At 36.4% G+C, this 24,402-nt stretch overlaps 1 protein-coding gene across 1 annotated transcript in view; it reads left to right on the plus strand.

Moving 5' to 3' along the window:
• Positions 1-24,402, plus strand: part of IL1RAPL1 (interleukin 1 receptor accessory protein like 1) — a 1,400,950-nt gene that overhangs the window by 193,082 nt on the left and 1,183,466 nt on the right. The window contains exon 2 of the mRNA XM_015127123.3: positions 13,566-13,671. Within this exon, the coding sequence (XP_014982609.1) occupies positions 13,590-13,671 (82 nt within the window). The 5' untranslated portion in view covers positions 13,566-13,589. The remainder of the gene's footprint in view (positions 1-13,565; positions 13,672-24,402) is intronic.

Genomic DNA, 24,402 nt, shown 5'->3' on the forward strand with positions numbered 1-24,402 from the left:
TAGTGGTTACCAGCAATCTTTGGCTTTCCTTGGCTTGTAGCTACTTCACTCCAGTCTCTGCCTCCATTGTCATTTGGCCTTCCTCCTGATGAGTGTTAGTTTGTGTCTCTTCTTATAAGGATACAGTAATTGGATTTAGTGTACACCCCAATCTGTTATGACCCCATCTTAACTTGTTTTTATCTGCAAAGCCACTCTTTCCAAGGTCACATATATAGGTACTCAGAGTTAGAATTTCAACATATCTTTTTAGATGACAGTTCAACCTGCAACAGTCCCCTGCCTTAAACTACAAATGGCTTTTTACTGCAAATAAAATAAAATACAAAATATTCTGTTAATAAGCCTTTACATGAATTGGCCTCAGCCTATTCTTTATGCCTCACTTAGTTCCACTCTCTCCCTTATTCAATCTACTCCCACCACATTGGCCTAATTGATGTTGTACAACTATGCCAAGCTTGTCCTGTTCTTATGACCTTTGCATATGCTTTTATATTTTTTTGGATTTTTTCTCCTGTATCCACCTGTGATTGCCTTCTCCTCATGATTTAAGTCCTAAGTTACAGACAACTTCTTGGAGAATTTAAAATATTAACTTCTGTACTCCATGACTCTTTACCCTCATAGTGTATATTAACTGAAATATATTTCTTACTTGTTCACTCATGTTTTCCCTGGCAAGAATGTAAGCTTGATGAAGATAGGATATGGGTCTGTCCTGTTTCTTCTTATGTCTCTAGTACCCTAATATCTAGGACAGTGCATGGAATATGTTGGTCAATGAGTTTATGTCCCCATTATAACCTAAAAGAGCAAGATGATATATGCATAACAGGTAAGTAGATTCTGGAAAGTAGAATGCTAATTCACCTCTGATCTTCTGAACTTGTGGAGGTGGTAAGAACTCTAATGTGTAGTATTTCTAGATGTGGTGGGAAGAACAGTCAATCTTAGAAGTCAATTCTTAGAACTCCAAGCAGGGAAAACCATATGCTAAGTACTGGGAAGTTAAGAAGCAACAAGATCAAACAGACATAAAGCAATTTATATTCTCTTTGAGGAGATAGTGCAGCTCCTGCAATAAAGCAGGAACCTCAGATAGTGAAAATCTTTGAGCTGAGTGACTATAGCCAATACCTAGTTGAAAGTCACATAAATATCACTTAGAATTTCAGTCCATGAAGAGACTTTGCAAGCCCACAGCTTCCAGAGAAATAGTAGTATAGACTACAGGTTGAACATTGGATATAGATAATTTATGTCCTTTTTTGTGTATATATTTGCATCTAAGGTCTCAGAACTTTTTAATTTATCATTGACTATTTAAATTATTGTCAGTAGAAAACATAGAACCTAATTGTCTAGCTGCATGAGCTTGGGAAAGATACTCTAAATAGACAACAGTAGCATTACCTGGTTAATAATTTCTAAGGATTAATAAGATAGTACATATAAAGTGCTCAGATACATGCCTGGCACGTAGAAAGTGTTCAACAAATGTTGACAGTTATTAATAATGCTTATTATTTATAGGCATTTAAAACAGAATGTGAAAAATTAGATACGAACTTGTAGATAGTATCACAATTATCTGTAAATGCTAATGATAAACAAAAATATTCCTGTTAGCTTTCTGGCTTTTCAGATATTTTACTAGCTTCCTATTGCTGCTGTAACAGGGTATCACAAACTTAGTGGCTCAAAACAACATAGATTTATCCTTTTACAGTTCTGTAGATCAGAAGTGTAAAATATAATTTATGGAGCTAAAATCAAGGCATTGGCAGGGCTGGGTCTTCTAGGGCTTCAGGGGAGAATCTGTTGCTTGCATCTTCTAGTTCCTAGTCGTTGATGGAATTCCTTGGCTCATGCCTTCATCAGTCTAATGTCTACTTCCATCATCATATGGCCTTCTCCCTAACTTTGACACCCCTGCTACTCTCTTTTAAGGACCTTTGTGATTACATTGAGCCCACCATGTAATCTGTAATAATCTTATCTCAAAATTCTTCACTGAATCACATCTACAAAGTTCCTTTTGACATGTTAGGTAACATGTTCATAAGTTCCGGAGATTAGGGTATGGATATCTTTGCAAGCCATTATTCTGTCTAGCACAAATGCAGTCACTATCTTTTAATTTTAACAGTTAATTTGATACAAATACATTTTATTATTGCTTTTTCCTTTATAAGAGGATTCTATTGACACACTGGCACATAGGACAAGTACTTATATTTCTTTTCCTTGAAGCTTCAGTGCTCCTGTTCTCACTGAATAACCGTGGGGTGACTATGGAGCTCTTTTATAAAAGGTAACTCGTTTTTCTGTACTCCATGGCCTCAGAACGGAATTTTGTTTTGTTTGATAAAGCTCATTATTGTAATAGTGATTAAACTTGTGATCTGAGCATACCAGCCATGCCCCTGATTATCTGGAACATTAGGAGATATTTTTGCTTGTGACAACTAGGTGAAGGTGCTACTGGTATCTAGTGAATACAGGCCATGGATGCTGCTAAATGTCCTACAATGCACAGGACAGTCCACCTCCCCAGCGATGAATAATCCACCTCACAAGGTTAATAATACCATCTTTGAGAAACCCTGCCATAGGTAATTTTAAGAAACAGTATTATTGCTTGGACCTTTGCTTTTCAAAAGTGTGGTGCATGGACCAGCAGTTTTGGCATCAGGTGGGTCATCAGTGTCTTTGAAATCTCCCCAGGTGATCCCAACCTTCAGCCAAGGCTGAAAATCACTGCCTTAGCTTTTCTCCCACTATCCCAGCCTCCTGGAGGCTGATGGCCATTTCCATACTCGTAAGTTGTTATGGTTATGGGTATATAGAATTTAACTGGAAAAATAAAACTAAAAAATTTGCCACATGTAACAAACATCATATATTAGAGCTCTAATTAGCATAATGCCACCTTTTTCTTGAGAGTTGCAATAAATAAGAAATTCCTCAATGTGCTGAATTGTAAACACACAGAAATGTGGTAAGAGTCAGGTTTATCCAACTATTCGTTAAATATATTGGCAGGGAGAACTCACAAAGGGCAAATTCACTCAGCTAGGATCATGTTTACAGCCTGCAAGGGCAATGATGGAATATATTTGCTTTTCCTCCCTGGCTCTGTCGCTTGCCTCATCCAATCTGCTGACTTTAGAACCCAAAAAGTTTCTTTGGTATGGGCTTTTTGAGCTGAATTACAGTGAAGGGCATGATGAATACGAAAGGTGTAAGAAAGGTGAATTAGAAAAGTGGCGGATGGAAACTGTGTAGTGTTTTTATTCATGCTCTCTATTCTTGAGCACAGTGCACTTTCCATTTTAGCTAGTCAGGTTCATCCATTTACGGTATTTTTTCTTGCCGCCAAATAAGTGTGAGCTGTATTGAATTTCACAGAATTTTCTGGCAGCATATGAAACATACCAATTTCCCTAGTAATTCCCAGTAATTTAAGTTTGGAATTATTATATAAATTAATTCAGTTAATGCTACAGTTATCAGCATAGCCCTGTTAATATTCTGTGGCTTATAAAAATAAAAGGTAATACAGATCCAACTAGACACCAGTGTTTCAGGGTAATCATACATTATTGTATTCAATGTGTGCAGTAATCCTTTGAGATACAGACTATTCATCTGGCCATTTTAGAGATGAAGAAAATCAGGTATTAGATATTGGAACGTTAAGTGTTAGTAATTTGTCCAAGTTTGCATAGCTAGTAAGAAGTGGAGCTGGGTTTCAAATACAAGCACTTTTACTCCTGAGTGTGTGCACTTAACCACTTTCATTGTGTATTTCTTCAGGTTTGTCTGCACAGACAAGCATCGGCTAGTGCCAGGGATTTTCTAAACCGTATTGATTACATTAGGCAACTCTAGATTTTGCAAGGGATGGTTCTATTAGTTTTTAATGACCTTGATTGAAGCCTTTTCCTAGCCACTATTCCCCTAAGATGGGTAGTTTCTCTGCTTTGCCAAATCTGAGAGAAAGACCTAGTGTCTCAAAATACATTTAGTTGCTCCTGTTGACGATAATGTTATGGAAATGGACTTTTTCTATGCACCTTTGCAGTTCCACTGATCTCTTATTTAGCAGTCTTGACAATGTCTTTATGTTGTTGTTCACATGGTTTCTGATTAAAACCCTATGATACTAAGCTCTGACTAGAATACGAAATCTAACCCAAGCTAGTTTATCATGATTTCTTTTGTTTAATTTCCTTTTTAACATTTTATTGAACATTGACAATTATACTTGTATATATATATCAGGTACAGAGTGATACCATTATGTATGTATAGAATGTGGAATGATTGAATCAAGCTAATTAGTGTATTGTTCTTCTTAAATACTTATCTTGTTTAAACTGTAAAAAATACTTTATCTTAAAGCATTTATTGACTAACTGGATTATAATAAATGAATGTAGTATTAAGTATAATTTAAAAAAAGAAATTAAAACTTGACTTTTGTATGTCTTCTGTGTATTACCTATTTACTTGATTTGTTCATTTTCTATATTCATTCCCTTTGCTAATTTTCCCAATCGATTTGTAAGCATTCTTTATATTATATGGGCACTAGCCTATTGATATGTATGTTGGAAATATGTTTGCTAATTTATATTTGACTTTTAACTTTCCTTGTAAAATTTATATTTTTATGTTCTAAAAAACAATAAATATTCCATTTGAATTTTGACTAGAAGTGCATATTCCCAATTTGGAAAAATTTGACATTTTATGGCAAAATTGACAAAGTACTCAATATTTTAATCCTGGAGCATATTATTTGCATGAATTTATAATGGTATAAATAAAGTTTTCTAACTTTTTATCACCATGCCCTACTAATAATAAAAATCTTGCATTTATCTTTCTCTAATATTTATATTTACAGTCACCGCCTAGGAATTCCAGATCAAAGCTAAATGAAAATAGTAACATTAACTATTCTTGCCCACATTCTTTATATTCGTTTAAAGCACTTTATTTTGTCAGTTAAAAAAAAAAAAGGTTTTCTTTATTTTTATAACCATAACCATGGTTTTCTGTTCCTTGGACCAGACTCTGTTTCTTGAAAGTTTGGCAGTACTTATCTGTATTATTTTCTTCAATTAACAGTTTTGGAGTTTATACTTTAATAGCATTTTGAGATTTTAAATGGTTTTGGGTTTATTCATAATTTTCTTCTGTTTAATGAATTTTGGTTATTTTTATCCCCAATCATCCATTCTGTAAAATTTACAGATTTAGTAAACTTCAAAGTGTTCTAAATATTTTATATCATTGTATATTTTATAACTTCTTCAGTTCTAATTTTGTTTATATCATTGCTCTTTTTTTTCTTAATAGATTAGATGGAAGTTTCATCAACTCTTTATAATACAAAACCGGTTGTGACAGTCTGTTCTTTAAGCACTATTGGTTTTTAACCTCCTCAAGCATACAGTCAGGACATCTCGAGAGTCAAGCCAACCCTTTCCTTACCAGGTTCCTGTACAACTTTTCAGCTTCACCTGGTGCCACCCAGTAGGTGTGCCAATTATCCCCTAGTAACTGTGCTTACAGCTCCTGTAGTCTATAGGTTTGCAAGACATTCCACAGCATTTTATGTTAGATTGCTCCACAGTGAACTCCACAGTGTTTAATTCTCAGGACAATATTTAAATAAGGCACAGATGCATTTTGGATAAGATTATTTGACTGGTGAGTATAATATTCTTTATCACCTTGTAGGGTAATCTGCCAAGAAGCGTATGACTTCGGATTTTTATTGACACTTTGGTTTTTTAGTCATATTGTGAATTAGCTTTTGGAGATCAGTTTAGAAGCTTGGTTGTAAGATTTGGAAGGTCAACATTCCCTTGTCAGAGAAGTGCTATAGGAATGAATGGTCTTTTGTTTAGAATTGTGTTAAAAAGAAAACAAACAAAATTCTCACAGAGTTTTGTAAGGGCCAATTTAGAAAAAAATTATCTTAGTGACCTAAAACTTGTTTTCAATGATCTAAATATATCCCCCTACCTACTCCCCGACCCATATTGAATAGATTGTCAAGTATTTACCTTTATTTTCATTGTGATTTTCCAAATGAACCATGTACTCTTTCTGTCCTACTCTACCCGTAATCTCTTGCCCACCATTTATTAAACCCTTTCTACCTTAGTTATTAATGAACCCCCTCTTCTCCTTCTAGAGTCAGCCCAATGCCACCCTCTTCTGTGAATGTTTTCATGACCTATTCAGGCTGCACTGAGCACGTTCCATAGATTGTTGAGAAGTCGTCTCTCATACCATGTATCCCTTTGCTAAAATTGTTGATTTCCGTGTCTCTCTTCCATGTAATTCTTGCCACAGTGACCATTTCCTAATCATTTTGTACCACAGTATTTAGAACAGCGTCTGCATCATGATAGGCACTGTATAATTAAAAATACAAATATATACATACCTTTATAATTTGTGTTTAATTTCCTCAAGGTAATAGCCAAAGCTTATGATTTAGACACAAGTTTCCCTGTGACTAATTTGAAATATTGTGCCTTTTAGTAACTTATGGTTGCAGAGTGTCTAAGAGCTTCTGTTTATCTTCTCTATAGGAAATCTATCTCTAAACTTTAACATGCATTGCTTTATATAAATTGAACTTCTGGAAAAGTACTTTATCTGTGTCAGGCACAAACGGATACTTCAATTTTTGATTAGAGTGAAAAAATGGTTTCCTTAATCTTGAATATAGTAATGTTGAAACTTTAAGTATTAAGTAAAATATAGTGAATCATTTTTTAGCATAGTTAATTATTACATACAAGCCAGGAGTGGAAAGAAGGCATAAGAAAAGAGCTAGCATTAAAAAATGTCTATAATTAAACGCCATTGTTAAACACTAATAGTCACCATAAAGACAAGTATTTTATTTAAGACTTATGAAACTTTGAATTAGGTATTTGCTACCTCGATATGTTGGGGAAAAGTAGGTAAAAACTGAAATAAATATGGCAGATACTTATGTCCATGCTTTGTAGATGAGAAAACTGGGGCTTATAAAGATGAAGTAACTTGCTTACCTTAACATAAATAAGGCCAATAATCCAGGTTTTTCTGATTCTAAAACATATTCTCCCTGCTTTATAGTTGAGAATAAAACAAACGAGTGCAGCTTCCGTCCATTTCACTTCCAAATTTACCTTTATATTCACCCATTTGTACTTTATTTTCTACCTATAAAAGGAGGAGTCTCAACTTCCCCATACTAATGTCTCTTCCTTCTAGATTCACTTCCTTCCTCTGACTCTACTTCTCTTGCCTCAGTTTACATATGTGATCCAGAATTCCCCAGTCAATCCTCAACTTCTCTACCCTCAATTGTGGATTCCACATCCACATTCAAAACACATCATTGATTGTTTTGAATGTTGTTTTTGAAAAACATTCAAAAACAAGCAGATGCAACTTATTTTCCACGTTGGACTCTTTTGATTATGCCCACTTATACTCCCATTTGTGTAACGAAAAGATCGGTCATTAGTATCTTAACTCTGATGCCAGTTGTCTGTGTTATTTTGAGACAGGATCTCACTCTGTTGCCCAGGATAGAGTGTAGTGAAAAAATCACTGCTCACTCCAGCCTCAACCTCTGGGGCTCAGGTGATCCACCCACCTCAGCCTCCCCAGTACCTGGGAGTACAGCATGTGCTACCACACCTGGCTAATTTTGAAATATTTTTGTAGAGATGGTGGTCTTACTGTGTTGCACAGACTGGTCTTGAACTCCTGGGCTTAAGTGATCCTCCTGCCTTGGCCTCCCAAAGTCTTAGGATTACAGGCACGAGCCATCAACACTGGCCCAGATGTCTCTTTTTATTCTCACAATACATAAATTCTCCTGATTGTATCCCTAAATACCTTGCTTGCTTATTTTACCCAACATTTTCTGATTGACACTCTCTCTGTGGCTTGCTTTTCTCACTTTTTCTCCCTCTTGATTCATTTTGCCTGTCCTATAAATATTTGTAAACCCCAGGGTGGATAATGTGAGCCTTCTTCTCTTCTTTATCTGTGCTTCCTTCTTGTTTTTCCTAATACATGTTCTTAACTTCAGCTACAATTACAGTGTTGTGTTATCTTCCATCTCTACTGAGCTCCTGGCTAATATTTTTAATAAACTACATGAAAGTTTTAACAGGAAATTTCATAGGCAATTTAAACTAAACATGTCCCAAATATAATTTTGCATATTTCTCCACCCTCATTGCCCAAAAAATCTTCTGTATTTCTATATATTGGCAAATAATATCATGATAGACTTAGTTTCTCAAGCTACACACCTCAGATCCACAATCCACTTAAATCTGTTCTGTTTTCTCAGTATTCAATGTTACTGCATTGACTTACCCGCTTCCTCTTCTTTCAGTTCTGCTGCCTGCTGTTTCCTTCCAGCTTCAATCTATGCTACATAAAACAATTTAGATTATTCACTTAAAAGCATCCATTGGCTCTTCATTGTCTATACAGCAAAGAATCTTAGGGTTGTGTGAAAGGGAGGTAGGTCAGAATCTTAGGTCAGTTATCATGTGTATTCTGAAGAAATGTTTTTATGACTAAAGAAATAGGTAACAAAAAAATAAAGTAGTGCCAGTGCGGTGGCTCACACCTGTAATCCCAGCACTTTGGGAGTCTGAGGTGGGCAGATCACGAGGTAGGGAGATCGAGACCATCCTGGCTAACATGGTGAAACCCCATCTCTCCTAAAAATACAAAAAACATTAGCCTGGCGTGGTGGCGGGTGCCTGTAGTCCCAACTACTCGGGAGGCTGAGGCAAGAGAATGGTGTGAACCCGGGAGGCGGAGCTTGCAGTGAGTCGAGATGATGTCAGTGCACTCCAGCCTGGGTGACAGAGCGAGACTCTGTCTCAAAAAAAAAAAATAATAAATAAAAGAAATAAATAAATAAAAATAAAAAATAAAAAAATAAAGTTGTATGAAATAATCTTGGATGATTAAGTTAAAGCATGAATGAAGATGTTGCATAAGAAGTTGAGGATTTTTCCCTCATGCCCCTGTAATGTTTTCCATTGATGTTTTGTCAAAATCCTGCATTGACAATGTCTATCTGCATTGATGCCTTCAAATGTTATTACAACCCACAACCTGTGGTCTATTTGCACTTTATTCCTGAAACTTGCCGTTTCACACCTGTTTACATATGTGATCCAGAATTCCCCAGTCAATCCTCAACTTCTCTACCCTCAATTGTGGATTCCATATCCACATTCAAAACACATCATTGCTTGTTTTCAATGTTGTAATCATTTCCTGTTGCTGCTTTAAGAAGTAACCACAAACTCAGAGGCTTAAAATAACCCAATTTTTAAATCTTATGATTCTGGAGATCAGATGTTCAAAATGGGTCTAAAATCAAGGTGTTTGGCATGCTTACTTTTCTTCTGGAGAATGTATGAGAAAATCTGTTTCCTTGACTTTTCCAGCTCTTAGGGGCCGCAAACATTCATTGTCTCATGGCCTGTTCTTCCACCTTCACAGTGCATCACTTGAACCTCTGACCTTTGTTTCCATCCATATATTTAGTATTTTCTCTTTCTGAGTCTGATTCTTTTGCTCTCCTTTTGTAAGAGAGTTTGTGATTACTTTGGGCACACCTGAATGACTCTGTCCCATCTCAGAATTCTTAACTTAATCACATCTACACAGTCTCTTTGCTATGTAGAGCAACATATTCACAAGTTCCAGAGACTGGGACCTGGACATGTTTGGTGAGAGGAAAGGGACAATATTCTGCCTACCACACTGAGTATTTCACTCGTCCTTTGTCCTGGACCCAGAATTTCCTTTCCCTTAGAAAGTCTGTCCTTCATGATCTAGATGAAATACTTCATCCCCTGGACGCCCTTTCCTTTGACTTCACCACACCCAGCCTGGAGCAGAATTAATTGATTCCTTCCTCTACTCTCTAAGCACATTATACTGAATAAATGGCAACAGGGCCAGTCTAATTAAATAGGTAAGCATTTGTTTCCTTTATTGGTCTGTGAGCCTTTTTGATTAGACTCCATTGCATTGTCTTTGTGTCCCCACTGCATCATAGCAAAACATCTTGGACCTAGTATATGCTCAAAAAGGGTTTATCAAATGATGAGTTTGAATATCAAAATTGAACTGCATATAATGGCAACCATATCCAGTCTTTCATTTGTTTATTTTTTTCCAGCTAGCATTCATTGAGCATTGCAAATAAAAAGTTGCCTAAAACTCACATTTACCCTTCAGGGCCTTCCTGTCAAGTAGAAAGCTGGTATACACAGAAAACTTCATAGGGAAAGAATGTGGATATTAATAGTATTAATTAATTAGTAGTACTTACAATAATAAAAATAATAACAATTAACTGCAATAACAACAATAAAAACAGAAGCTTTGCCTGTAATCCCAGCACTTTGGGAGGCCAAGGCAGGAAGATCACCTGAGGTCAGGAGTTCAAGACAAGCCTGGCCAACATAGTGAAACTACTAAAAATAAAAAAAAATAGCTGAGTGTGGTGGCGGGCACCTGTAATCCCAGCTACTTGGGAGGCTGAAAGAGGAGAATCATCTGAACCCGGGAGGTGGCGGTTGCAGTGAGCGGAGGTCACACCACTGCACTCCAGCCTGAGTGACAGAGAGAGACTCCGTCTCAAAATCAAACAAACAAACAAAAATCCTGGAAACTTTGATTTGTCTTTCACTGTGCCAGTGCTGTTCTAAGCACTATGCTATATGTACTATTATAATACTTATTTTGCAAAAGAAGAAACTAGTCACAGAGAGGTTATTTGTTCCAAATCACAGTTGATAGGTGGCAAAGCTGGGATATATAGACTTTCTGCTCTTAACCATTGTGATATGCTCATTCTGCGTAAGGTTAAGTAGTGGTTTATGTCAAGCCAAATGGTGAATGGGATTGACAGGCAACAGGCAAGTCGTTTCAGGTCCTTTTATCCAGAAATTAAGGCCTCTTGAAATTAGTTCACCAGTAGTGTAAGCAATAAGAAAATATGTGAGAACCTCACTAAATGATTATGTACAGTTTGTATTGCTATTTCTGGGTACAAATTTTGATTATGAAACAAGGATAGCAAAGCTTGTATTCTGTGGCTAGATATATTTAATCTGTTTTTCAATTTAAGACACAACAAACTTCCTCAAAGAAGTTTGTAAAAAGATTATTATAGATTGACCAAAATGTTAAGTCTGTGAAATTTTATGGATTTCTTTTTGTGTTCCCTAATACACAAAATTTCAAGAGATTCAGTTAAGCATCTTGATATTACCAAATTGATGCTTTCCATACCAATTAATTTTAAGAAATAGAATTGCAAACTAGCCTGTATGCTTTATAGAAATGAAATGAGTAAGGAAATAGTATTTTGAACAGGAGTAAAGTAGTAAGATACTTAAGCTGAAAGGTCTTGTGATGTATAGTTGATGTATAGTTGGGTCCTGGAGTTTCTTGGGCAGTGCTGATTAAACTCACACAAAGAGGAACTGATTCTCACAGCTAACTTGAAGGCTGAAGACGTCAACTTGAAGATTTCCTGCAGCTCCAGTTAGTGTGGTGGCTGGGAAATGGGATTCGGGTTTTAGGAATGCATGACTCAGATTTGTACTGTAATGTGGCAGTTCATCAGATGTGTCTGATGAATCAGCTCTTTGGATTAGGTTTCATTTATGTCTTTATGTAAACTTAAGGTCTTTGGATAGAAAACTTACGGCGATTATCATCCCTTAAAGGTGCTGCCATTAAAATAGATTATTTTCCATGCTATTTTACACATCCACTGATTTTCTGAATAAAATGATGGTGACACCTTGCCACAAGTGAATGGATTTTGCTTTTGTTTTGTGAATTAAATTGTGTTTTAACAGACTTATTAATGTGAGTAAATTAACCAATTAAAACCATTCAGAAGTATCTGAATGAGGCTCTGGGACAAAGCAAAATATGATAGTTTTGGCTTTCTCCTCTTTAATACAGTTGTAGTGATTGAAAGCTGGATATGATCAGTCCTCAAATGTCTTGCAAAGAAACTTGTGCTGTCTTAAGTTTACAATATATTTGAACTGTGTTCTGATTGGCCACTTTCTGAAACTCAGTCTCTCAGCTCTACTATCTCAGTCTTATACAAAAAGAAAAGAAGCAGAGAGTAGAATGGTGGTTGCCAGGGGCTGGGACAGGATGGCGAAAAATGGGGATATGTTGGTCAGAGGGTACAAAGTTGCAGATATACCATGAGTACATTCTGGGGATCTAATGTACAGCATGTTGACTATAGTTAATGATACTACATTGTATACTTAAAATTTGTTGAGGGTAGATATTAAGTCTTACCACACACAAAAATATAGCAACTATGTCAGTTGAAGTATGTGTTAGCTAACTTTATTGTGATAATCATTTCACAGTGTATATGCCTATCAAAACACATTGTACATTTTAAACATATCCAACTTTGTGAATTATATCTCAATGAAGCTGAGACACAGAAGGATGATTTTCTGAGGAAGACAATGTTCATTTATTTAATTTCAAATGAAATGTTTCTCCTTTAGAAATCCAAACACACTGTGTTAGTGTCCCTTCTGATATCCCTCTGCAAGCCTTATAATAGAAATAAATGATTTTTTGGTAGCTTCATTGAGTGTTGTTTCTTCTTCTTCTTTTTCCTTCTTCTTCCTTTGTTGCTCAGTCTGGAGTACAGTAACACAATCTCAGCTCACTGCAGCCTTGACCTTCCAGGCTCAAGCCATCCTCGTACATCAGCCTCCCAAGCACCTGGGCCTACAGGTGCACTCCATCACACCCAGCTATTTTTTTTTTTTTGTAGTGATGGGGGTTTTGCCATGTTGCCCAGGCTGGTCTCAAACTCCTGGGCTCAAGGGATCTGCCTGCTTCAGCCTCCCAAAGTGCTGGGATTACAGTCATGAGTCACTGTGCCTGGCCAGAATATACATTCTTTTAATAAAAACAAAAGGCTTAAAATTATCTTAAAGTATCTTTTAGAGGTTTTTGAAAGACAATTATAAAATCATGATTAAATATTTAGAGGCATACAGTTTATGATTTAATCTCTTGGAAAGAATGACACTGAATAAAACCACATTCTATTGCAGCATGGAATGTTAAAAATGTCAGTTTGGATGATTTATATTAAGATAAATTGTTGGTGAAATAATTCTTTTGAAGGGATTGTTTCCACTTATTTAAATACAACTAGGGAGTTTAAGTAAAAAATCTAAAACCTCAAGTTAACATAAGATTTTAAAGCATTTTGGGGGTGAGGGCTATGGAGGCATAATTTTGGTATTACTGGTTTCGATTTAACTTAGGAACCACAACATATGGGACAATATAATAGAAATCCTGGTTATATTCTTTCCTTTTGTGTAATTCATTGCACCAATCGTGTTTGATCAAAGTTATGAAACTCATAATATTGCTATCTATTTTTAAAGCATGCATGTTTTTCTTCTTTTTAATCTTTGCTTTAGGGAACAGCCTTTAAGAGCTGGAAGATGAAAGCTCCGATTCCACACTTGATTCTCTTATACGCTACTTTTACTCAGAGTTTGAAGGTTGTGACCAAAAGAGGCTCCGGTAAGCAGTATTCCTCTATTTTTTACTTGTTTTTATAGCTTTAAGTGATAGTGCTACATTTACACATGTGCCATTTGGGGAAAAGTTGAGAATGATCAGTTATCCATATTGTGGAGATATTGTAGATATTATGAGTAAATAGGTGGAGCACACTCATAGGGAATTAGAAAAGTCAGAGTGGATTTAAAAGAATGTGGCTTATTTTGTTAATTACTATGAATTGGCATGGATTCAATAGCAAAACCTTGTATTTAGGCTTCATTTTGTGGTAGGATTTTAAGTATTCTTATATAAACAGTGTTATTTAATTTTTTGCATGGAAATATTATTGTATCTTTGATGTTAACTTTTATTGTTACCATTTTGGTGTCAGCTATGCTTAGGGAAGATTCTTTTCAGGGTTGTACTCCAGCTGATTTGATGAATTGCTTGGAAGTATATAAAGAAAACACTAGTGTTATTGAAGAAAATATCACGAGGAAGCACTAATATTTTAATAGGAAATATAGAGGTAAAGTAGAAGGGTAATGAAAGGAACTACTAAATAGATTAATGTTGGCATTTGTGAAAAACTACATGTTATCAGGCATCTTGGTTTGTGGTGGACTGTTGATACTTCAATTGTGTGGAACAATTGAATAAATACCATTATCAATGTGAAGTTGTATCTTGTCTAGTAAGTCACTAATAATATAAAGCTTTCCCATGCTCACACTATGTGGAGTCACATAAGTTTTGAAGTTATAGCTTTTAGGCATAAAGGAAGAAGAAGGGTATTGTGTTTTGTTGCTAGAATTAGAATGTATTGTCTGTTAGTTCCAGAGAGACTGTGGGAAAAAGAAGATGAGATAATGTACAAGAGGTTGCAGTGTTGTGATATAAGCAATTGCATGGACAAAAGCATCTTTGGAATTCAGAAAGGAAAGGGAATGAAAGGGCTGAGATGGGGCTGTGAAGCAACCATCTTAACCATGAGGTTAAAAGGCTTCAAACTCACTTTGATTGTATACCGAAAAAGCTCACATGCAGGGGAAATAGGGAGCAGCTCTGCTCTCATGAGCCCCTTCTGGGGATAAAGTCTGGGGGGAAATTGGGGAGGGCATTGTGCATGGAAAAAGGTTTGGTGCGTGGTTGAAAGTTAAAAAAAGTACTGAGCCTGTTGGTTCTAGCATATTTGGTTATTATACAGCTGTTGTATCTGCTACTGATGTGGTTATAGGCAATGTGAAAAAATACTGTTTCTATGTCTACACATTATTTCATCTCTCCTTCTCAGTGGATCTTTTGAATGAGATAAAACCCTAGGGCAAGATTATGATGTAGTGGTTTATGTAATTCGAATGGGTTAATGGGAAATAACATATATCTTGATTTCTTTAATTGTACTATGCTCAAGTACAATTGAGCATAAGCAAGAGAGTTAGAGTAGGTAGAAAGGGGAGTAAATAGTGATGAAAGCTGATAATTTTTACAACAATGATGTTTTCTGGGATAGAAATTTACATTAAAATCACTTAACATAGGTATTTGAGATAGTAGCTATATAGAAGAGAAACACTCATTTGTACAAGTATTATAACAAAATGACAATAGTTTATCCAAAATGGAAATATTGATTAATTCTTTAAAACTTTATTTTTGTGGTTATTACCACTAATTATATAAAATCTGTTTTTGTCAGTTCTTCCTGTGTATGTCAGATCTATGATTGATTTATTCAAATAGAAATGTTACTCCTTTTTAATCATAAAGTAATGGTAATAGGTCCATTCTATATAACCTCTAATTTGGGGGCAAGAAATTTTATCAAACTGGGACTTACTTTGTGTGTTTGAGAAGCATGAGAGCAGAGCTAGACACATGGGGCCGTTGGAAAATGCAAATTTAATATAAATGCAAATATTAGAATGTCTCAAAAATCTATGTTAAGTGATTTTAATATAAATTTCTATTCTAGAAAGCATTATTGTTGTAAAAATTGTCTGCTCTAAAGGCTTGAGAAAACTCAGGAATCTGTCTCAAATTCAGTTTTATTTCACTTTTGTAATTATTTTAGAAGAATGGTAATAAGATGCTGTGCTAAGTGAAGCAGAAGTTCTGAGACCTTTCTCTCTTCAATGTATGAATGCAGTTGTCACATAATTATATAATACCTTCTAAACCAAATGTGTTTTCTATATTACAATGTAAAAATGACAAGGCAGGTACTGGGATTTTGCAGCATGCCTGATTTGTTTACTTTTCTATATGATGTAAATTAACACACCTTCCCCTAGTGTCTATATTAAGATCCAGATGAATGGAAGCTTGTTTGTTTGTTTGACTTTTAGATATTAAGTGTGCACTTTGGGAAGGAATATTATTATTCTCTCCATATACTTTCATAGCTTGGACTTATTTCAGCTGATGTCTGTTCCCGTGGCATCTTTGTTTGAGGGAAGCAGATATGTAGCTTACTGAATAGTGTCATTACTGATCTCCATACATCAAGTAGAAGAGGAGTGTACTTGGCATTTTTTCCTTAAAAGATGGATGGCTCAATCTTCACACCCAGCCCAACCTATAAAACCAGCAGCACCGTGGCCAGGGGATAAAAATCAATTTTTGATGTTTGATTTTGCGTATTAATCAAGAGGGCTTCTTATCTTTCTTCTTTCGTCTTATCATTTAATTCTCTTTTGATTCTTTATTTTATTCATCTTTTTGAAAGGTCAATAAACATGACTAACAACCCAATGCTTTTCATGTGTCTTTTACTAGAATATTATTTTTAGTTCACTGTGACCACTAGAAAACCAGAACTAGATATTTTAATAATTAGGAACATATACAATATTATATTACACAGAGAAATATTGATTTTTTATGGCATGCTAATTTTGTATCGTGTTTACTTTAGATTAACACATATTGTCATTCCATAAAAATTTAAAAGTAGATATTTGTTTCTCATTAACAGAATTTGAAAGCAATAGGAGCTCTTATTACACAAGCTGGAAATGCATTATTTTTATCACATTGGCTTACACTCCCATCACTATTAATTTAAAGAACAGATTTAATATAATGCAGTTATGTCATTATAACATCCTTGATTAAAATATTCAAATGCAACTTTATAATGTTTTGTTTTAAATATCACTTTAAATATGTACAATATGTTATGACAACTGAGGACTATATCTGGTCTCTCAGGTAATGTCCTAAAGTTGTGCCTACATTTAGAATCAATACTTTTAATATCTATAGAAGCAGATATTCAGCGTTCGTTACACAATAGATTTTATCCTGGGACAATTTCATACCTATTTGTTTAGTTTTTATAAGTAGCACTTGATAAAGGAGGCTAAGACGACCAATATTGCCAATCCCCCTCAAGCGTGTGAAATATTATAGCAATTCAGTAAGTAAACATCTCAGTTGCTGTCATTTTTAGAATTCTGGAAAAAAAAAACACACATGTAAAGCAAATGCTTGCTTGGAGAAACTTTGTCTCTCAACCATTTGAGAAATTTAGCTTTACATTCTTGTCTGTTGGTCCCTTTTTTCCTTCATTCCTTCCTCCCTTCTTTCCCTTTTTGTTCTTTCCTTCCTTTCTTCCTCTCTTCCTTCTCCTCTGTTTGTATATTTATCTGCAAATAAAAAGAATTTTTTTTTCATATTTCCACTGCGTCTTGGTAGGACTTTTCAAACTATAAAAATATTATTATTACTTTGTCTGCATGGTTAAAGTATTTGACATGTTCCATCTTTAAAAGGCCATTCAAAGAGGTTAGCATAGTCTCTGTTAATAATAGCTATTCTTAAATATATACATTCTAAAATGGTGTGTAAGAAAATCTGGAGTAAGATTTGGGAGTATGGAAATAGTATAAATGGTTGAAGGACTGTTATGGACAAAGTATAGCTGTAGCACTTTGGGGGGACTAAAGTGTGAGTTGTAATTTGCCTGAAAAGTTTGGGATATTGAAGAAAAATGAAGCTAGAGGGGTCTGGATGTAGAAATTAGGTAATACAAGGGGTTCCATGATGTTTTTCTCTCAAAAACGTACTCAGAATATAAGATGGTGAGTGCAAGGACCACGATTAATATATGTTTATAATCTCTACAGTGCCAAATATGCTGTTTCAGAGTCAGGGTTCAAGGAAATGTCTTAATGTATTAATGACTGCATGAATGGTTGAGTGAGTGGTTTTAATATTCAGGGTTACATCAGTGAGGATGCTACAGGACCAAAACGATATTAGAAAGATAAAGGTACAATTAAATAGAGGCATTTAAGAAAAATGATTTTTTTCTTAAAGAGCAATCAGTATAATGTATAATGTGAGGCTACTGAAGCAAAAATCTCAGAATAAGCAATATCTAGGACATGATAAGGGTTTAGATGAAGACAATGAACCTTTACAAATGGGGAATGTTTTCATGGGCTTAAGATGCAGTTCAAAATCTGTTAAAGGGTAAGGAAAATGATTCTTCAAGTATTTTTCTATTGGAATTCTACTACATTTAGTGCTGCTTTAAAGAAGTACTAATGGCATTGTGCTGAAGTTTTGAGTTTAATGGTATTGTTCCATTGTGGCCATTATGAAAAGGCTGTGGCTCATGATTACTAATACAGGATAAATAAGCAAGTGACTTCAGTATAGAAAAAGTATTCACAGTTATTACAGCATATGGAGAAGAGTAAGTGGCTGCATTACCAAAAAGCACATGTTATTTTAGGAGGGATTTGAACTATATAAAAGCTCCCTAAAGCAGCCAACTATTAGAGAGTAAAAGGGTTACCACAGGGAGTTGATCTTCTTTTCATTCTAGAACCAGACAGGGGACACTTGTTTGTGTAAAATGATTTAGATGCAATTCTTCTTGACAGCAAGAGGAAGACAAGCCTCAAGAGATTTTCCTAAACTTGTGACTCTAGGTCCAAAAAATTTATAAAAGGTAAGAGTAGTGAAATAACCAAAGACACAGTTTCAGTTCTAATTTTTGTGTTGTTACGTATGGATATTCATTTAAGTAAAAGAAATTATGCTACTGTGTAAAGAAAGTGAGATTTAACTGAATAGGTATGAGAAAGTCTAGTGGGGGTACTTCCATCTCATGTCAATGTGATTTATGTGCAACAGCTCTCTTGAGCATTCCTGTAAGTCAATGAGCTTAATTTCACATGATTAAGAGACAACCTAGTCCCCCAGCATCTGCCTTTTATTATGTTACCATGTGTTTATTCTCAGTTTGTCAAATATGTCAAAAAAGATAAGGTGTTTCTCCTTATTTTCCTTTGGGGTAGCTTATAAGACCAAACTTCTGGGGCTTTGTTTCTTTACCTTTTGAAGGTAACAAAAAAGCACTTTAATTTTTTCTCAGAAACAAAAATTCTCCTATTTATTGTACTTCTTTCAAATTTTGAAATTAGATCTAGAGTAATTTTAATATGCCTTTGAAATTATGTCCTTAAATAAAATAATAAGTCTAACAAAAATGGAACTTGCACCTAACAAACAAAATAAAACTAGCCAATATCTTTGTTTAGTTGTATCTATTTTCTGTTATACCTATATTCTGTTATACCTGTGAATTTCCCCACAAACTTAGCCATTCAGTTTCAGTTGTCAGTATAATTTTATATAGAGTTGACATAGATGAATGCCAATTGTGGAAAATGATGCCTGCTTCATGGTGAGTTAAGGATAAAAGGCAGTATGAATGAATCTTCCAAGTTGACTAAGACTTCAATGAGGAGGAGAATATTCCAAGTTAATAAGTATAGTATTCCAAGTTATTCCATCTTATTAACTTGGAATTCCAACTAATTAACTTGGAATATTATTATTGGTAGTAGTATTACTATTCCAACTTATTAACTTGGAATATTATTACTTATATCAAGTAATAATATTCAAAGTATTACAAGTGTATAAGTGTGGTACTATGTTATGAGGGTAAAAAATAATATATTGTTCTATATATTTGATGGGAGAGGTGAGGGATAGAGGGAAGCAATATAGAAGCTAGCAAATGGTAGGCAATTTAAGTTTTGTTAGAGAAATGATGTTCGTGTTGGTACATTTTCATGCTGCTGATAAAGACATACCTGAGACTGGGCAATTTACAAAAGAAAGAGGTTTCATTGGACTTTCCATATGACTGGGGAAGCCCCACAATCATGGCGGAAGGCAAGGAGGAGCAAGTCATGTCTTACATGGATGGTAGCAGGCAAAAAGAGAGCTTGTGCAGGGAAATTCCCATTTTTAAAACCATCAGATCTTGTGAAACTCATTCACTATCATGAGAACAGTGCAGGAAAGATCTGACTCCATAATTTAATCACCTCCCACTGGGTTCCTCCCATGACAGGTGCGAACTGTGGGAGTTACAGTTTAAGGAGAGATTTGGGCGGGGACACAGCCAAACCATTTCATTCCACCCCTGGCCCCTCCCAGGTCTCATGTCCTCACATTTCAAAGCCAATCATGCCATCACAACAGTCCCCAAAAGTCTTAACTCATTTCAGCATTAACTCAAAAATCCACAGTCCAATGTCTCATTTGAGACAAGTCAAGTCCCTTCAGCCTATGAGCCTATAAAATCAAAAACAAGTTAGTTACTTCCTAGATACAACGGGGGTACAAGCATTGAGTAAATACAGCCGTTCCAAATGGGAGAAATTGGCCAAAGCAAAGGGACTACAGGCCCCATGCAAGTCTGAAATCTAGCAGGGCAGTCAAATTTTAAAGCTTCAAAATGATCTCTTTTGACTCCATGTCTTGCACATCTGGGTCATGCTGATGGAAGAGGTGGGTTCCTATGGTCTTGGCAGCTCTACCCCCATGGCTTTGCAGGGTACAACCTCCCTCCCAGCTGCTTTCATGGGCTAGAGTTGAGGGTCTGTGGCTTTTCCAGGCACACAATGCAAGCTGTTGGTGGGTCTACCATTCTGGGATCTTGAGGACGGTGGCCCCCTTCTTACAGCTCCACTAGGTGGTGCCCCAGGAGGGACTCTGTGTGGGGGCTCTGGCCTCACATTTCCCTTCTGCACTGCCCTAGCAAAGATTCTCCACGAGAGCCCCACCCTTACAGCAAACTTCTGCCTGGGTATCCAGGCGTTTCTATAAGTCTTCTGAAATCTAGGTGGAGGTCACCAAACCTCAATTCTTGACTTCTGTGTACTGTGAGGCTCAACACCATGTGGAAGCCACCAAGGCTTGGGGCTTGTACCCTCTGAAGCAACAGCCTGAGCTCTGTGTTGGCCCCTTTCAGCCACAGCTGGAGCAGCTGGGACATAGGGCACCAGGTCCCTAGACTGCACACAGCAGGAGGACCCTGGGCCTGGCCCATGAAATCACATTTTCTTCCTCAACCTCTGGGCCTATGATGGCGGGGGACTGCTTTGAAAACCTCTGACATACCCTGGAAACATTTTCCCCACTGTCTTGGGGATTAACATTCGGTTCCTCATTACTTATGCAAATTTCTGCAGCCAGCTTGAATTTCTCCTCAGAAAATGGGATTTTCTTTTCTATCACATTGTCAGGCTGCAAATTTTCCGAACTTTTATGCTCTGCTTCCCTCATAAAACTGAATGTCTTTAACAGCACCCAAGTCACCTCTTGAATACTTTACTGCTTAGAAATTTCTTCCGCTGGATACCCTAAATCATCCCTCTCAAGTTCAAAGTTCTACAAATCTCTAGGGCAGGGGCGAAATGCTGCCAGTCTCTTTGCTAAAACATAAGAAGAGTCACCTTTGCTCCAGTTCCCAACAAGTTCCTCATTTCCATCTGAGAACATCTTAGCCTGGACCTTTTTGTTAATACCACTATCAGCATTTTTGTCAAAACCATTCAACAAGTCTCTAGGAAGTTCTAAACTTACCCACATTTTCCTGTCTTCTTCTGAATCCTCCAAACTGTTCCAACCTCTGCCTGTTACCCAGTTCCAAAGTCGCTTCCACATTTTCCGCTATCTTTTCAGCAGTGCCCTACTCCTGGTACCAATTTACTGTATTAGCCTGTTTTCATGCTGCTGCTAAGGACATACTTGAGACCAGGAAGAAAAAACACGTTTAATTGGACTTACAGTTCCACATGGCTGAGGAAACCTTAAAATCGTGGTGGAAGGCAAGGAATATGTCACATCTTATGTGATGGCAGCAGGCAAGAGAGAGCTTATGCAGGGAAATTCCCATTTTTAAACCCATCAGATCTCATGCGACTCATTCACTATCACAAGAACAGTGCAGGAAAGACCCATCCCATAATTCAGTCACTTCCCACTGAGTTCCTCCCATGACAGGTGGGAATTGTGGGAGTTACAATTCAAGATGAGATTTGGGTAGGGACACAGCCAAACCATATCAGTGTTTATTGCAGAGATCACACACAGGCATTCACTGCTAGGACCAGAGGATTAACCCCTGATCCCTGGGTGGTCAACTATAGGCTTTCACATGATCCATAAGGTGGCTTGGAAATTAAGGACACTGGTGTATCAGTATCCTACTGATGTTTTAACAAATTGCTATAAACATAGTGGCTTAAAGCAACACAAATTTATTATCTTGTAGTTCTTGAGGTTCTTCATAATCACATCTCCTCTGACTCTGACCCTTCTACCTCTCTCTTTCCCTTATAAGGGCCTTCATTATTATATTGGGCATCCTTAGATAACCCAGGACAATCATTCCATCTTAAAATCATGAATTTAATCAAATTGGAAAGGTACCTTTTGCCATGTAATATAACATAGTCATACGCTTGGATGAGGCAGTAGACATCTTTCTAGAGAGCATTATTTGGCTTACTGCAACTGGCAGTTAGCCAATTCAAATAAACTGTCTGTTGAAGGCTTTGAAGACTAGAGAAAGAATAGTCAGCCGGGAGCCAGATGGCAATGGAAGAGAAAGAACAGGGAAGTTGAAAACTTTTGCTGAAGGGCCTATGTAATCCATGGTGCATGATAAAGGGTGCAGTGGGTTTGTAGCAAAAGAAGAAAAGGGAAAGAAAACAGGGCAGAGGGAAAGGAAGGAAGAGAGGCGGAAAGAGAAAGAGGAACTGATACTAGTGACGCTTTGGATCTTAAGAACGTTTTAAGATTCATCTGCACTCCACACATATACTTTCAAAAATACCCCATTTTCTCTGTGGTAGACTAAGGGCGTCTGTGTTCCTTTCAACAAAATAATACCTGACCTGAAAAATGATTTCCAGATGTAAAGTAATAGCAGTGAGAATAGTGAAGACAGGAGAGAGAGCAATTTTAAAGTTAGACTCAATTGAAATAGATGATCAATTAGATGTGAGAGGATATAAAGAAAGAGGGAAAGAAAAACATTCTGTAATGAGAGGATTGGGATACCATCCATCATATTAAAGGTCCTCAAAACACAGAAACTTGAAACAACTACTTATTGAAAGAAAATAGTAAGGTCTTTGTGACTACGATGAAGCCCCAAATGTAGATTGAGGATAGAATATGAAGGATTTTGGATATCTTGCAAGGGATTTTGGATTTTATCTTGAGAATAAAATATTTTCGCTGAGATATTTAATAACTTTGCAAATCCCTTTAGTAGAAAATTCAGTCTGGGTGGTTGGGCCTCTGATTTGATAGATCTGTTCATTATGGTGTCTTCTCTACACCATAAAGATGAAACTTCTTGCTTTGTATATGATGGTGTTACCCACATTTATGAGTCCATCAGTAAAGCTGCCTTTACAGAGAAGGGAAGACACACAATCAAGCTATGTAGGATCACACATGAAAATGGCATGGTCACACCTGATTTTTGACATGTTAACGCTCTCTGTAGAAAAGACTAGGGTGAGATTCCAGAATGACCAGTAAGGGACTCAATAAAATCATATTTACATATACTGAGGGCCTGAAAATCAATCAAAGGGACTGAAAATAAGTTTCTGAAGAATATATAGGATCTGGTAAGTGTTTGGACATGAATCGTGAAATAATTCGAGGAGAAGTTACATTGATGGTGTCACTAATTACAGAGAGAAGATCAATGGCAGTTTTTGCGGGGAGAGGGGATGAAATGAGGTCAATTTGGAACATACGAGCTGTGGTAGTCACTGGAAATGTTGAGCTAATGGATTTATTGGTCTGGAATTGTGCTTGTTTCCTGTGGCTTCTGTAACAAATTGCCACAAACTGGGTGACTTAAAACAATAAAATTTGTCCTCTCACAGTTCTGGAGGCCAGAAGCCTGAAATCAAAGCATAAGCAGGGCCACACTTCTTCTGAAGGCTCTGTGACAAAATCCTTCTTCGCCTCTTCCACCTTCTGGTGGCTTTAGTTTTCCTTGGGTTGTGCCCGCTACCATCTTCACATGGCCTTCTTCTCTGTGTCTTTAATCTCCTTCTGCTTTTCTCTTATAAGGACACCTGTCATTGGATTTAGGATCCACTTGGAAAATCCAACATGATCTCTTTTTGAGATCTGTAACCTTAATTCCATCCACAAAGATTCTTTATCCAAATAAATTCATATATTCACAGGTCTCAGTGGGCATATCTTTTGGGGCACCACTGTTCACACTGCAAATGTCAAGCAAGAGGTATGGAGTTTGAAATTGCCCTCATATTGAGAGCAACATGATGGAATGAGATTATTCAGGGAAAACATGCAGAGAGAGAAGAGGAAAAGAAAAGGGAAAGGGAGAGGATCAAGGATTCCATGGAACACTAGCCCTGAAGAGGCTGGCAGAGAAAGAGC

This window comes from Macaca mulatta, chromosome X (assembly GCF_049350105.2).
Source record: "Macaca mulatta isolate MMU2019108-1 chromosome X, T2T-MMU8v2.0, whole genome shotgun sequence".
NCBI classification, from domain to species: Eukaryota; Metazoa; Chordata; class Mammalia; order Primates; family Cercopithecidae; genus Macaca; species Macaca mulatta.